Below are 13,883 nucleotides of genomic sequence, written 5' to 3'. Positions count from 1 at the left end.
AGAAGGAGAAGAAAAAGTTTCGGGAGGAGAAGGAGAAGGAAGAGAAGCAGCAGCTCTGGAGGCGGTTTGAAGCTCCACAGTTTCCTCGTAGTGTTGTCGAGTCTCCCGGAGGAAATATTTCATCTCCTGCAGCAACAATGAGTTCAGTTCAGGCTTTGAGAGAGTTTATCAACGAGCGACTCGCTGCTGCTGCTGGAGAAATATTCACCGTGTTTCAACAAACTATCGTCCAGTACGAGGAGGAGATTGTCCGGCAACAAAAACGTCTTCAACTCAGCGGGAAACCTGGAATCGTGTTCCACAGAACAGGTATGGAAACGTGAGAATGAACACGTGATGTGGCTGCTGGAGGATCGTTACGTTTGTTTTGAAGCTCGCAGACAGAAACGAGGCTGCAGCTGCAGTTCTGGTTCACAGTGAAACAACAGGAGTGACTTTAAAGCAGAAAGTTTCGGGGTTAAACGGAGAATCTGTCTGAGAAACGAAGCGAACGGTGTTTGTGTTGTTTGCCAGTGGAGGAAGTGACTTATTGACACTCAGTCTGAGCTAACATGCTAACATGACTGGTTTGTGCTGCTTCGTGTTTAGAATGGAGACATTACGGTGACTCTCTAATAACAATAATAATAAAGGAGACATTACGGTGACTCTCTAATAACAATAATAATAATGGAGACATTACGGTGACTCTCTAATAACAATAATAATAAAGGAGACATTATGGTCACTCTCTAATAACAATAATAATAAAGGAGACATTATGGTGACTCTCTAATAACAATAATAATAATGGAGACATTACGGTGACTCCAGTAATAAACTGTGGTCAAACCAGCCCGCAGTTTCAAAAAAGTAGTCAAGTGAGCTGTGCGGCTGTCGGCTTCTGTGAAGAATCAACGATGCAGTGTACTATTTCCGCCAACTGATTTCAAAATAAAAGCTCCAATCACCTCCCCTGGAATGGTTGTCAATTTAGATAAAGGATGATTTGTTCAATCTAAAAACTTCTGATATAAGGTTCTGAATTGATTTTTATTTTGTATAGAAGGCAGGCTTATTTCAGACATGGATAAAAATGTGATTATTCAAATCTATAACAACAAAATCAAATACATTTAAATAGACGCATGTAACAGATTGTCACAAATAACGGGTGTATTTCACTAAAATAAGTTGTTAGTGGTGTTTCATGCTCATGTGTGCTGTTCTCGTGCCTGTCCCTTTAAGTTTTTTTCATGTGTGTTGCCACGGCAAGGTGCTCCGAGCATGCGCACTCCGGTCAGAGCTGAATGTGCACTGTCGGAGGTATGTCGGAGCTTGAGCGCGCTCCTCTTTGTTTAAGTTTATAGGTTAAAATTCATGTCTTCAAAGTTGTGTTGAGTGTTGTGGGTGATTGTGTCCAGTGTGAAAGTTATGTTCCTAGAGTTTAGTCACGTTCTGTGTATTAAAAATGTAGTTATACGGCAGTGGGAGGTGAAAAGCTAACTGCTATGTTAGCTTAGCAGTCGGCTTCCTCCATAAGTTCAGACACGTGTTGTTTGCTTACAGACGAAGAGGAGAGTTGTTGCCGAAGCACACCAGCTCATGTCATGTTTTCATTTGAACAGGTATGAGAATAGCTGGTTATGTTATTTGTTTTGTTCTATGGTGCAACATATATGTTTTCTGGATGTTTTCATTTATTTTGTCATTCATATATTTAATTTATTTGCATTGATATCTGTGTCTTAATTTATATTGATCATTGTTTTATAATTGTGTTTTTTGTAAGACATTATTTATTTCCGTACATGTATGATTATAAGCAGAGCTGAATGTGCACTGTCGGAGACGAAGAGGAGAGTTGTTGCCGAAGCACACCAGCTCATGTCATGTTTTCATTTGAACAGGGATGGAATAAAAGTAATCCAGAAGATAGGCCTTGTTCCGAGATCTCTTCATTCAAAAATAAAATCACAACGCAGAGAAGAAAAGCCACACCGGTTACACGCACACAAAACATAGAGCAAAGCCAAGCCAAATGTAAGTAATTAAATAAAAAAGCCGAATGAGAAACGTAGATGGACTAAAGGTTAATTTAATTAGAGTTTGTGTGCAATATCAAATATTCTTTTCACTGATGATGCGTTCAAGTGTTGCTGAAAAAACCCCAGTGTGAACCAGGTCAAACTGGAAACTTCCCACCAACATTTCAGAAGTCGGAGAAGTTAATGATGCATCCACACTTTGTTCTCCTCTTATTTTTCAAAGCACACGGCGACTGTCACACTCTGGCTTTCTGAATGTTTGTATTTCAAACGCAGCCTGTCCCGTCTCGTCCATCCATCACTGTAAAACACTCGCCTCCATCACACCAGTGACTTTTGTCTGCTTTCCCTCCAGAGAGTCCACAGCGACACGCTGGTCAGCAGAAGACGAGCTCCAGTCTGCAGCAGGAGGAACATGAAGCTCCAGCCATTAAAGAGGAGGAGGGTCTGGTGGAGGACACCGTCACTGATGGTGGACGTGACGATTCCCTGGACTCCGTGAGAGACTGGACCAGCCAGAGACTCACTGCTGCTGCTGTGGAAATATTCACCCTGTTTCAACCCACCATGGTCCAGTACGAGGAGGAGATTCTCCATCAACACAAACTTCTGGAACTCATTTGGAGGCCTCAGATCAAGCTGCACAGAACAGGTGTGTCAGAGTGTGAATGAACACATGAATGTGGCTGGTGGAGGACCTCCATCATTAGGACTGTTTGATTTATCCACCACAGACTGAAGCCGGATTTGTGTCTCTTGTGTTTTGAGCATCTTTCACCACCTTCATTCACCAAACACACTCGGTCTTCTTCTCCACTCTCTGCTTCAGCTCAACCCCACAGCGCCCCCTCTGGTGCGGGAGTGTAATCACAGCAACGGCACAGCATTACGCTTTAGTGAACACATGAGCTCGTTTCCCCAAAGAAACCTTCCTTCTGAACTCGACTGTCTTTAGTAGCCAGAACTTTCACAATGTCCGTCACTGTATAAAATGTATGTTCACCTCTATATTAGTTTCACAGCGTTTCTGTGATGATTGTAAACAATCTTACTGTGTGTGAATGCAACCAACATAATATAGCAATAACGAGCTTAAAGGGCCCATATTCTAGAGGTTTTCAACAATTTCTCGTAGTTGACAGGAGTCCAACTACATTGTTTTGTTTTTAAAGCTGGAAGAAGTAGAAGTAATATAACTAACCTGTAATCTGCTACTATTTTGTCCCTCCAGAGCTCCGACAGCATCATGACTGTGGGGAGGAGCAGCTCTTTAAACAGGAAACAGACTCCTGTGGAGAACAACCAGAACCAGAACCTCCTCAGATCAAAGAGGAACCAGAATCTCCACAGATCAAAGAGGAACCAGAACCTTCACAGATCAAAGAAGAACCAGAACCCCTACAGATCAAAGAGGAACCAGAACCTCCACAGATTAAAGAGAAACCAGATGAACCAGAACCTCCTCAGATCAAAGAGGAACCAGAACCTGCACACATCAAAGAGGAACCAGAACCTCCACACATCAAAGAGGAATCAGAAGAACCAGAGCCTCCACAGATCAAAGAGGAATCAGAAGAACCAGAACCTCCACAGATCAAAGAAGAACCAGAACCTCCTCAGATCAAAGAGTACCCAGAAGAACCAGAACCTCCTCAGATTGAGGAGCAGCAGGAACTCTGTAGCAGCCAGGAGGGAGAGCAGCTTCTACTGAAGGTTGAAGGTGGTTCCTTCAGGGTTCCTTCTATTGAGGAGCAAAGATTCCTGAGTGAACCAGAAGAAGAACCGGACTCTGAGCAGCTCCTCTCTCATGACTCTGAAGTCCACCATGTGACGAAACATCTGGACTCGGAACCAACCAGAAATGTAGAGCTGAAGAAACTCATCATAGTTCCTGGTGACCGTGTGGACGAGGTTCCTGAGTCAGAGAACCAGGCTGAAGGTGAAAAGCTTCTTTGTGAGGAAACATCTGGTGAAATTGTCTGTAAGAAACGTAAATTAAGTCAGAATTTACGAACCGACGCTGATGAGAAGTCGTATTCTTGTGAAACATGTGGAAGAAGTTTCAGTCAGGGCAGTGCTTTGTTGCTTCACAAGAGAACCCACACAGGTGAGAAGCCGTATCCTTGTGAAACATGTGGAAAAAGTTTCAGTCGGCGTCATACTTTGTTGGTTCACAAGAGAACCCACACATGTGAGAAGCCGTACTCTTGTGACACATGTGAGAAAGGTTTCATTCGGCGCAGTGATTTGATGGTTCACAAGAGAACCCACACAGGTGAGAAGCCGTACTCTTGTGACACATGTGAGAAAGGTTTCATTCGGCGCAGTGGTTTGATGGTTCACAAGAGAACCCACACAGGTGAGAAGCCGTATTCTTGTGAAACATGTGGAAAAAGTTTCAGACATAAGACTAATTTGTTGGTTCACAAGAGAACCCACACAGGTGAGAAGCCGTACTCTTGTGACACATGTGAGAAAGGTTTCATTCGGCGCAGTGGTTTGATGGTTCACAAGAGAACCCACACAGGTGAGAAGCCGTATTCTTGTGAAATATGTGGGAAAAGTTTCAGTCAGAGCAGTGATTTGTTGGTTCACAAGAGAACCCACACAGGTGAGAAGCCGTATTCTTGTGAAACATGTGGAAAAAGTTTCAGACATAAGACTAATTTGTTGGTTCACAAGAGAACCCACACAGGTGAGAAGCCGTATTCTTGTAAAACATGTGGAAAAAGTTTCAGCTTTCAGAGTAATTTGTTGCGTCACAAGAGAACCCAGACAGGTGAGAAGCCGTACTCTTGTGAAACATGTGGAAAAAGTTTCAGCGAGAGCAGTAGTTTGTTGGTTCACAAGAGAACCCACACAGGTGAGAAGCCGTACTCTTGTGAAACATGTGGAAAAAGTTTCAGCGAGAGCAGTAGTTTGTTGGTTCACAAGAGAACCCACACAGGTGAGAAGCCGTTCTCTTGTGATACATGTGAGAAAGGTTTCAGTCGGCGCAGTGCTTTGTTGATTCACAAAAGAACCCACACAGGTGAGAAGCCATTTCCTTGTAAAACATGTGGAAAAAGTTTCAGCTTTCAGAGTAATTTGTTGCGTCACAAGAGAACCCACACAGGTGAGAAGCCATTTCCTTGTAAAACATGTGGAAAAAGTTTCAGCGAGAGCAGTAGTTTGTTGGTTCACAAGAGAACCCACACAGGTGAGAAGCCGTTCTCTTGTGATACATGTGAGAAAAGTTTCAGTCGGCGCAGTGCTTTGTTGATTCACCAAAGAACCCACACAGGTGAGAAGCCATTTCCTTGTAAAACATGTGGAAAAAGTTTCAGCCAAAAGAGTAATTTGTTGCGTCACAAGAGAACCCACACAGGTGAGAAGCCGTAATCTTGTGACACATGCGGGACAGACTTCCTCGCCGTCGTTCGTTGCTGCACCACATTCAAAGTGTCAAAGAGACGACGTCATGAACGACTCCACGGGAGGCCTCATTCAGGAAGTCCAGCTTGAGCCCAAAATCACAAGGTCTCATCCAGTTGAAAGGAAACGTTGCTGCTTTGAGCTCTGTTCAAACTTTGCTTCAGGGAATGTTTGTGTTTCTGAGGTTGTTTTGTTTGTTTGGAAAAATGTGACACTAAAGACGTTGTATGAGCAAATGTGAACTTTGAAGAAATGTCATTAAAACGTTGACTTGAATCCAGTGAGTTTTGTTCTCCAGTGTTTGTTTTTTATTCAACATGAACGAGTCGTAGTTGAACTTTTCACTCTTTTCACGCCACGCAGGAAGAACTACTGTGGAGAACTTGGTGCCACCTTGGTCTGGCGCCATGACATTAGACCAGAGTAGTTTCACATGCTGTGACGTCTACATTTTAACGGCTTTCACCAGATAACAGATACTTTGAGGTCAGTTTTGCTTTCTCTTGTATCAACTTAGGTTGTAGAACTTGTCCTGGACGACGACCAGCCGTCCTGATGGGATGTTACCGTCACTCAGACCTTATCAGGAAGGTCCATGCAGGACCATTTGGACTCTAGAACATGAGACAGATCCTACACTCAGTAGAGGAAGCAGATTGATCAGTAGGTGTGTTGAAGTTTAGGTAGTTAGGCGCCTTTACTACATGGATAACTGTTGGACTCAAGTTTTCAAACATAAACTAGTGAACGTTGATTAATGAAGATGAGATGCATTGAGAAACTGAGTGTGCACACGTGATGACAAATGGTAGATACGTGTATAAATGTGACAATGGTCACAGTACGGTAGAAAGTGGGCCGCAAACCTTGAGGTTATTTAGGAAGGCCTCAGGTCTGTTTTGTTGTGATGTTCCTCTGAGACGGGACATTAAATAGGACTGAAGGTGTAGAATATACCTTTAAAGGGGTTATAGAAATAAATCCACTGTTGACGCTCCACCCTCACGCTTTCCCCACAAGGACACCCCCCATCCCACTTGCTCATAAGAAGTAAAAAAAAAAAAAGGGGGGTGAGAACAGAACAATAAAGGAAACTTGGATATTTAGCTGCTTCTAACTGATTGGAAGTGTTTTGATTTGCATAACGCTGCTGTACCACAACGTCTCGTTTGCTCGTGAGAGATTGAACTCCTGTCTGTTTTGTTTTTCTCTCTCACACTCATGATATGAGTGTATCAAGCTGAACTCCAACCTCCCTTCCCGTGGCGACCCCAGGGGTCAACCGAGCAACCAGTCACTGGCTGAAGCTGCTGGCTCCTGCAGGCCCCGGGACCCCAGTCTGACTCAGACAGGCCAGTGAGGGTTTATTCACTATGCATAACTTACACAGGTACACAGGTACACAGGTCATAAACATGGAAGTGATAAAATACAAACAATCACAACAGATTCTTTGAACATCATTATTTAAAGAAATAACCTTCTTCAGTCGAGATTGTCATTCACATTCAGTATAGCGGAGATTGCGCAAAAGACTATATTACCCAGAATGCCCCACTCCTACTGAGCATGCTCAAAGCGACACTACCTCTCACGTGATGTAAACACTTGCACGCTCGTGCTCACAAACTGCGCCCGTGCCTTTCAAACACACATTTAACGGGACTAACTATGTTACTCAAACACACATTTAACGGGACTAACTATGTTACTCAAACACACAACACATCAAACCTATCGTGTTAATGTCAGCCGCCAAGTGCGCTAAACAACTAAGGTCTCAAAGTGATCATGAGACTCAACAATCAGAGCTTTGTAGCGCAGGAACCGGAGTCGGAGGCGGCGTGTCGAAAGACGGTGCCAACGGCGGCAGTTTTATTGACATTAAGCAGAGGGAATAAAGAACGGGAACGGAACGTGGCTCTCCACTCGGCGGCTGCTAACTAAGCTAACTAAGCTAAAAACACAACCGCCAGTGCACCAGTATAAACAGTCCCACCGGAACCCATGTACGTAACGTAGTTTCCGATGGGGAATTATGTAAAACTCACTACAGCTTGATGATAAATAGGTTGTTTTATGTGAACCTTTGTCTTTATACAGCATTTGATTTTGTTTTATTTTACAGGTTATAAGGGTTATTCTGTACAGAAGTGAGTCAAGTTTTGCATAAAGCTGACGAATATGTGGCTTCAGTGCAGCAACATTCTGTTATCACACTGCTGAACCCTAGGGGGCGATAATGCTCCGTTTAATAGTTGCCAGCCGCCGTAAAATACAACGAAGAAGAATAAGGAGACGGAGAAGGAGAAAAAGAAGAAGAAGAAGAAAAAGTTGCGGGAGGAGAAGGAGAAGGAGAAGAAGAAGGAGAAGGAGAAGAAGAAGGAGGAGAAGAAGAACAAAGAAGAGAAGCAGCAGCTGTGGAGGCGGTTTGAAGCTCCACAGTTTCCTCGTAGTGTTGTCGAGTCTCCCGGAGGAAATATTTCATCTCCTGCAGCAACAATGAGTTCAGTTCAGGCTTTGAGAGAGTTTATCAACGAGCGACTCGCTGCTGCTGCTGGAGAAATATTCACCGTGTTTCAACAAACTATCGTCCAGTACGAGGAGGAGATTGTCCGGCAACGCAAACGTCTTCAACTCAGCGGGAAACCTGGAATCGTGTTCCACAGAACAGGTATGGAAACGTGAGAATGAACACGTGATGTGGCTGCTGGAGGATCGTTACGTTTGTTTTGAAGCTCGCAGACAGAAACGAGGCTGCAGCTGCAGTTCTGGTTCACAGTGAAACAACAGGAGTGACTTTAAAGCAGAAACTTTCGGGGTTAAACGGAGAATCTGTCTGAGAAACGAAGCGAACGGTGTTTGTGTTGTTTGCCAGTGGAGGAAGTGACTTATTGACACTCAGTCTGAGCTAACATGCTAACATGCTAACATGACTGGTTTGTGCTGCTTCGTGTTTAGAATGGAGATATTACGGTGACTCTCTAATAACAATAATAATAAAGGAGACATTATGGTGACTCTCTAATAACAATAATAATAATGGAGACATTACAGTGACTCCAGTAATAAACTGTGGTCAAACCAGCCCGCAGTTTCAAAAAAGTAGTCAAGTGAGCTGTGCGGCTGTCGGCTTCTGTGAAGAATCAACGATGCAGTGTACTATTTCCGCCAACTGATTTCAAAATAAAAGCTGCAATCACCTCCCCTGGAATGGTTGTCAATTTAGATAAAGGATGATTTGTTCAATCTAGAAACTACTTATGTAAGGTTCTGAATTGATTTTTATTTTGTATAGAAGGCAGGCTTATTTCAGACATGGACAAAAATGTGATTATTGAAATCTATAACAACAAAATCAAATACATTTAAATAGATGCACACAAAACATAGAGCAAAGCAAAGCCAAATGTAAGTAATTAAAGAAAAAAGCCAAATGAGAAACGTAGATGGACTAAAGGTTAATTTAATTAGAGTTTGTGTGCAATATCAAATATTCTTTTCACTGATGATGCGTTCAAGTGTTGCTGGAAAAAAATCCTAGTTGTGAACCAGGTCAAACTGGAAACTTCCCACCAACATTTCAGACGTCGGAGAAGTTGATGATGCATCCACACTTTGTTCTCCTCTTATTTTCAAAGCACACGGCGACTGTCACACTCTGGCTTTCTGAATGTTTGTATTTCAAACGCAGCCTGTCCCGTCTCGTCCATCCATCACTGTAAAACACTCGCCTCCATCACACCAGTGACTTTTGTCTGCTTTCCCTCTAGAGAGTCCACAGCGACACGCTGGTCAGCAGAAGACGAGCTCCAGTCTGCAGCAGGAGGAACATGAAGCTCCAGCCATTAAAGAGGAGGAGGGTCTGGTGGAGGACACCGTCACTGATGGTGGACGTGACGATTCCCTGGACTCCGTGAGAGACTGGACCAGCCAGAGACTCACTGCTGCTGCTGTGGAAATATTCACCCTGTTTCAACCCACCATGGTCCAGTACGAGGAGGAGATTCTCCATCAACACAAACTTCTGGAACTCATTTGGACGCCTCAGATCAAGCTGCACAGAACAGGTGTGTCAGAGTGTGAATGAACACATGAATGTGGCTGGTGGAGGACCTCCATCATTAGGACTGTTTGATTTATCCACCACAGACTGAAGCCGGGTTTGTGTCTCTTGTGTTTTTAGCATCTTTCATCACCTTCATTCACCAAACACACTCGGTCTTCTTCTCCACTCTCTGCTTCAGCTCAACCCCACAGCGCCCCCTCTGGTGCGGGAGTGTAATCACAGCAACGGCACAGCATTACGCTTTAGTGAACACATGAGCTCGTTTCCCCAAAGAAACCTTCCTTCTGAACTCTACTGTCTTTAGTAGCCAGAACTTTCACAATGTCCGTCACTGTATAAAATGTATGTTCACCTCTATATTAGTTTCACAGCGTTTCTGTAATGATTGTAAACAATCTTACTGTGTGTGAATGCAACCAACATAATATAGCAATAACGAGCTTAAAGGGCCCAGATTCTAGAGGTTTTCAACAATTTCTCGTAGTTGACAGGAGTCCAACTACATTGTTTTGTTTTTAAAGTTGGAAGAAGTAGAAGTAATGTAACTAACCTGTAATCTGCTACTATTTTGTCCCTCCAGAGCTCCGAAAGCATCATGACTGTGGGGAGGAGCAGCTCTTTAAACAGGAAACAGACTCCTGTGGAGAACAACCAGAAACAGAACCTCCTCAGATCAAAGAGGAACCAGAACCTCCACAGATCAAAGAGGAACCAGAACCTTCACAGATCAAAGAAGAACCAGAACCCCAACAGATCAAAGAGGAACCAGAACCTCCACAGATTAAAGAGAAACCAGATGAACCAGAACCTCCTCAGATCAAAGAGGAACAAGAACCTCCACAGATCAAAGAGGACCCAGAAGAACCAGAACCTCCTCAGATTGAGGAGCAGCAGGAACTTGGTAGCAGCCAGGAGGGAGAGCAGCTTCTACTGAAGGTTGAAGGTGGTTCCTTTAGGGTTCCTTCTATTGAGGAGCAAAGTTCCCTGAGTGAACCAGAAGAAGAACCGGACTCTGAGCAGCTCCTCTCTCATGACTCTGAAGTCCACCATGTGACTAAACATCTGGACTCGGAACCAACTAGAAATGTAGAACTGAAGAAACTCATCATAGTTCTTGGTGACCGTGTGGACGAGGTTCCTGAGTCAGAGAACCAGGCTGAAGGTGAAAAGCTTCTTTGTGAGGAAACATCTGGTGGAATTGTCTGTAAGAAACGTAAATTAAGTCAGAACTTAAGAACCGACGCTGATGAGAAGAAAATACTTTGTGAACTCTGTGGGAAAAGTTTCAGCCGACAGAGTTATATGTTGGTCCACATGAGAATTCACAGAGGTGAGAAGCCGTACTCTTGTGACACATGTGAGAAAGGTTTCATTCGGCGCAGTGGTTTGATGGTTCACAAGAGAACCCACACAGGTGAGAAGCCGTATTCTTGTGAAATATGTGGGAAAAGTTTCAGTCAGAGCAGTGATTTGTTGGTTCACAAGAGAACCCACACAGGTGAGAAGCCGTATTCTTGTGAAACATGTGGAAAAAGTTTCAGTCACGGCAGTACTTTGTTGGTTCACAAGAGAGCCCACACAGGTGAGAAGCTGTATTCTTGTGAAACATGTGGGAAAACTTTCAGTCAGGGCAGTACTTTGTTGGTTCACAAGAGAGCCCACACAGATGGGAAGCCATATTCTTGTGAAATATGTGGGAAAACTTTCAGTCAGGGCAGTACTTTGTTGGTTCACAAGAGAACCCACACAGGTGAGAAGCCGTATTCTTGTGAAACATGTGGGAAAAGTTTCCGTCAGAGCAGTTCTTTGTTGTTTCACAAGAGAACCCACACAGGTGAGAAGCCGTTCTCTTGTGATACATGTGAGAAAAGTTTCAGTCGGCGCAGTGCTTTGTTGATTCACAAAAGAACCCACACAGGTGAGAAGCCATATCCTTGTAAAACATGTGGAAAAAGTTTCAGCTTTCAGAGTAATTTGTTGCGTCACAAGAGAACCCACACAGGTGAGAAGCCGTACTCTTGTGAAACATGTGGAAAAAGTTTCAGCGAGAGCAGTAGTTTGTTGGTTCACAAGAGAACCCACACAGGTGAGAAGCCGTACTCTTGTGAAACATGTGGAAAAAGTTTCAGCGAGAGCAGTAGTTTGTTGGTTCACAAGAGAACCCACACAGGTGAGAAGCCGTTCTCTTGTGATACATGTGAGAAAAGTTTCAGTCGGCGCAGTGCTTTGTTGAGTCACAAAAGAACCCACACAGGTGAGAAGCCATATCCTTGTAAAACATGTGGAAAAAGTTTCAGCTTTCAGAGTAATTTGTTGCGTCACAAGAGAACCCACACAAGTGAGAAGCCGTAATCTTGTGACACATGCGGGACAGACTTCCTCGCCGTCGTTCGTTGCTGCACCACATTCAAAGTGTCAAAGAGACGACGTCATGAACGACTCCACGGGAGGCCTCATTCAGGAAGTCCAGCTTGAGCCCAAAATCACAAGGTCTCATCCAGTTGAAAGGAAACGTTGCTGCTTTGAACTGTGTTCAAACTTTGCTTCAGGAAATGTTTGCGTTTCTGGGGTTGTTTTGTTTGTTTGTTTTGAAAAATGTGACACTAAAGACGTTGTATGAGCAAATGTGAACTTTGAAGAAATGTCATTAAAACGTTGACATGAATCCAGTGAGTTTGGTTCTTCAGTGTTTGTTTTTTATTCAACATGAACGAGTCGTAGTTGAACTTTTCACTCTTTTCACGCCACGCAGGAAGAACTACTGAGGAGAACTTGGCGCCACCTTGGTCTGGCGCCATGACATTAGACCAGAGTAGTTTCACATGCTGTGACGTCTACATTTTAACGGCTTTCACCAGATAACAGATACTTTGAGGTCAGTTTTGCTTTCTCTTGTATCAACTTAGGTTGTAGAACTTGTCCTGGACGACGACCAGCCGTCCTGATGGGATGTTACCGTCACTCAGACCTTATCAGGAAGGTCCATGCAGGACCATTTGGACTCTAGAACATGAGACAGATCCTACACTCAGTAGAGGAAGCAGATTGATCAGTAGGTGTGTTGATTACGCAGCGCAAGTTTAGGTAGTTAGGCGCCTTTACTACATGGATAACTGTTAGACTCAAGTTTTCAAACATGAACTAGTGAACGTTGATTAATGAAGATGAGATGCATTGAGAAACTGAGTGTGCACACGTGATGACAAATGGTAGATACGTGTATAAATGTGACAATGGTCACAGTACGGTAGAAAGTGGGCCGCAAACCCTGAAGTTATTTAGGAAGGCCTCAGGTCTGTTTTGTTGTGATGTTCCTCTGAGACGGGACATTAAATAGGACTGAAGGTGTAGAATATACTTTTAAAGGGGTTATAGAAATAAATCCACTGTTGACGCTCCACCCTCACGCTTTCCCCACAAGGACACCTCCCATCCCACTTGCTCATAAGAAGTAAAACAAAAAAAGGGGGGTGAGAACAGAACAATAAAGGAAACTTGGATATTTAGCTGCTTCTAACTGATTGGAAGTGTTTTGATTTGCATAACGCTGCTGTACCACAACGTCTCGTTTGCTCGTGAGAGATTGAACTCCTGTCTGTTTTGTTTCTCTCTCTCACACTCATGATATGAGTGTATCAAGCTGAACTCCAACCTCCCTTCCCGTGGCGACCCCAGGGGTCAACCGAGCAACCAGTCACTGGCTGAAGCTGCTGGCTCCTGCAGGCCCCGGGACCCCAGTCTGACTCAGACAGGCCAGTGAGGGTTTATTCACTAAACTCTTTCTCCACTCTGTGTACTTCAAATACACGTGTGCATGTTTGTACATAATTAATATGGGGATAGACATAATTGGCTTATTGTTTCCTGGTTGACTGTTCTGGGAATGTTCTTCAAATGTGGGCAATAATAGAACATGTGTTCATGTACACAGATCAACATTCTCTGCATTGGGCAATTTGAGAAGAAACCTTGGCAACAGACTGATCATTGTGTTTATTCAAGGACCTACGCAGACCTATTGAGTTGATTATTGATTGGAAACTACAGATTTAAATTTTTCCATTTGTGCATATAGGTCATTGAGATTTTAGCAGTATGAGGATCCACTATCAGGATTATTTCAGAATCAGTGTTTGGACTTTTGATTTTCCAGCCCTCCGAAAAGGCTTGTCAAGCAGCACACAATGGTATAACTCGTGTTTTTTCTGTTTTATTTCTTTAGTTGCATGCTGCACATCTTCTCACGGGTATATACATGCATAACTTACACAGGTACACAGGTACACAGGTCATAAACCTGGAAGTGATAAAATACAAACAATCACAACATATTCTTTGAACATCATTATTTAAAGAAATAACCTTCTTCAATC

At 43.5% G+C, this 13,883-nt stretch overlaps 1 protein-coding gene across 2 annotated transcripts; it reads left to right on the top strand.

Moving 5' to 3' along the window:
• Positions 1–5,655, top strand: LOC308132604 (uncharacterized protein). 2 transcript variants are annotated; one of them, XM_080499756.1, is made up of 3 exons: positions 1–309; positions 2,383–2,679; positions 3,259–5,655. In XM_080499756.1, the coding sequence occupies exons 1-3, from the start codon at positions 138–140 to the stop codon at positions 5,406–5,408; spliced, it is 2,619 nt and encodes an 872-aa protein (XP_080355882.1). In that variant the 5' UTR covers positions 1–137; the 3' UTR covers positions 5,409–5,655. The 2 variants fall into 2 exon arrangements, with proteins under 2 accessions (XP_080355882.1, XP_080355883.1); XM_080499757.1 differs by lacking the exon at positions 1–309 and adding an exon at positions 1,970–2,022.
• The last annotated feature ends 8,228 nt before the right edge of the window (positions 5,656–13,883 follow it).

This window comes from Blennius ocellaris (genome assembly GCF_963422515.1).
Source record: "Blennius ocellaris genome assembly, chromosome: 7".
NCBI lineage: Eukaryota > Metazoa > Chordata > Actinopteri > Blenniiformes > Blenniidae > Blennius > Blennius ocellaris.
Note: the sequence above shows the minus strand (reverse complement) of the source record. Positions and strands in the feature narration are given on the sequence as shown.

What these genes read in the sequence shown, in the direction of transcription:
- LOC308132604 (XM_080499756.1), top strand. Translation starts at nt 138, where the DNA reads ATGAGTTCAGTTCAGGCTTTGAGAGAGTTTATCAACGAGCGACTCGCT. An exon ending in AATCGTGTTCCACAGAACAG is followed by an intron (nt 310 to 2,382) that starts GTATGGAAACGT and finishes CTTTCCCTCCAG; the next exon opens with AGAGTCCACAGCGACACGCT. An exon ending in GATCAAGCTGCACAGAACAG is followed by an intron (nt 2,680 to 3,258) that starts GTGTGTCAGAGT and finishes TTGTCCCTCCAG; the next exon opens with AGCTCCGACAGCATCATGAC.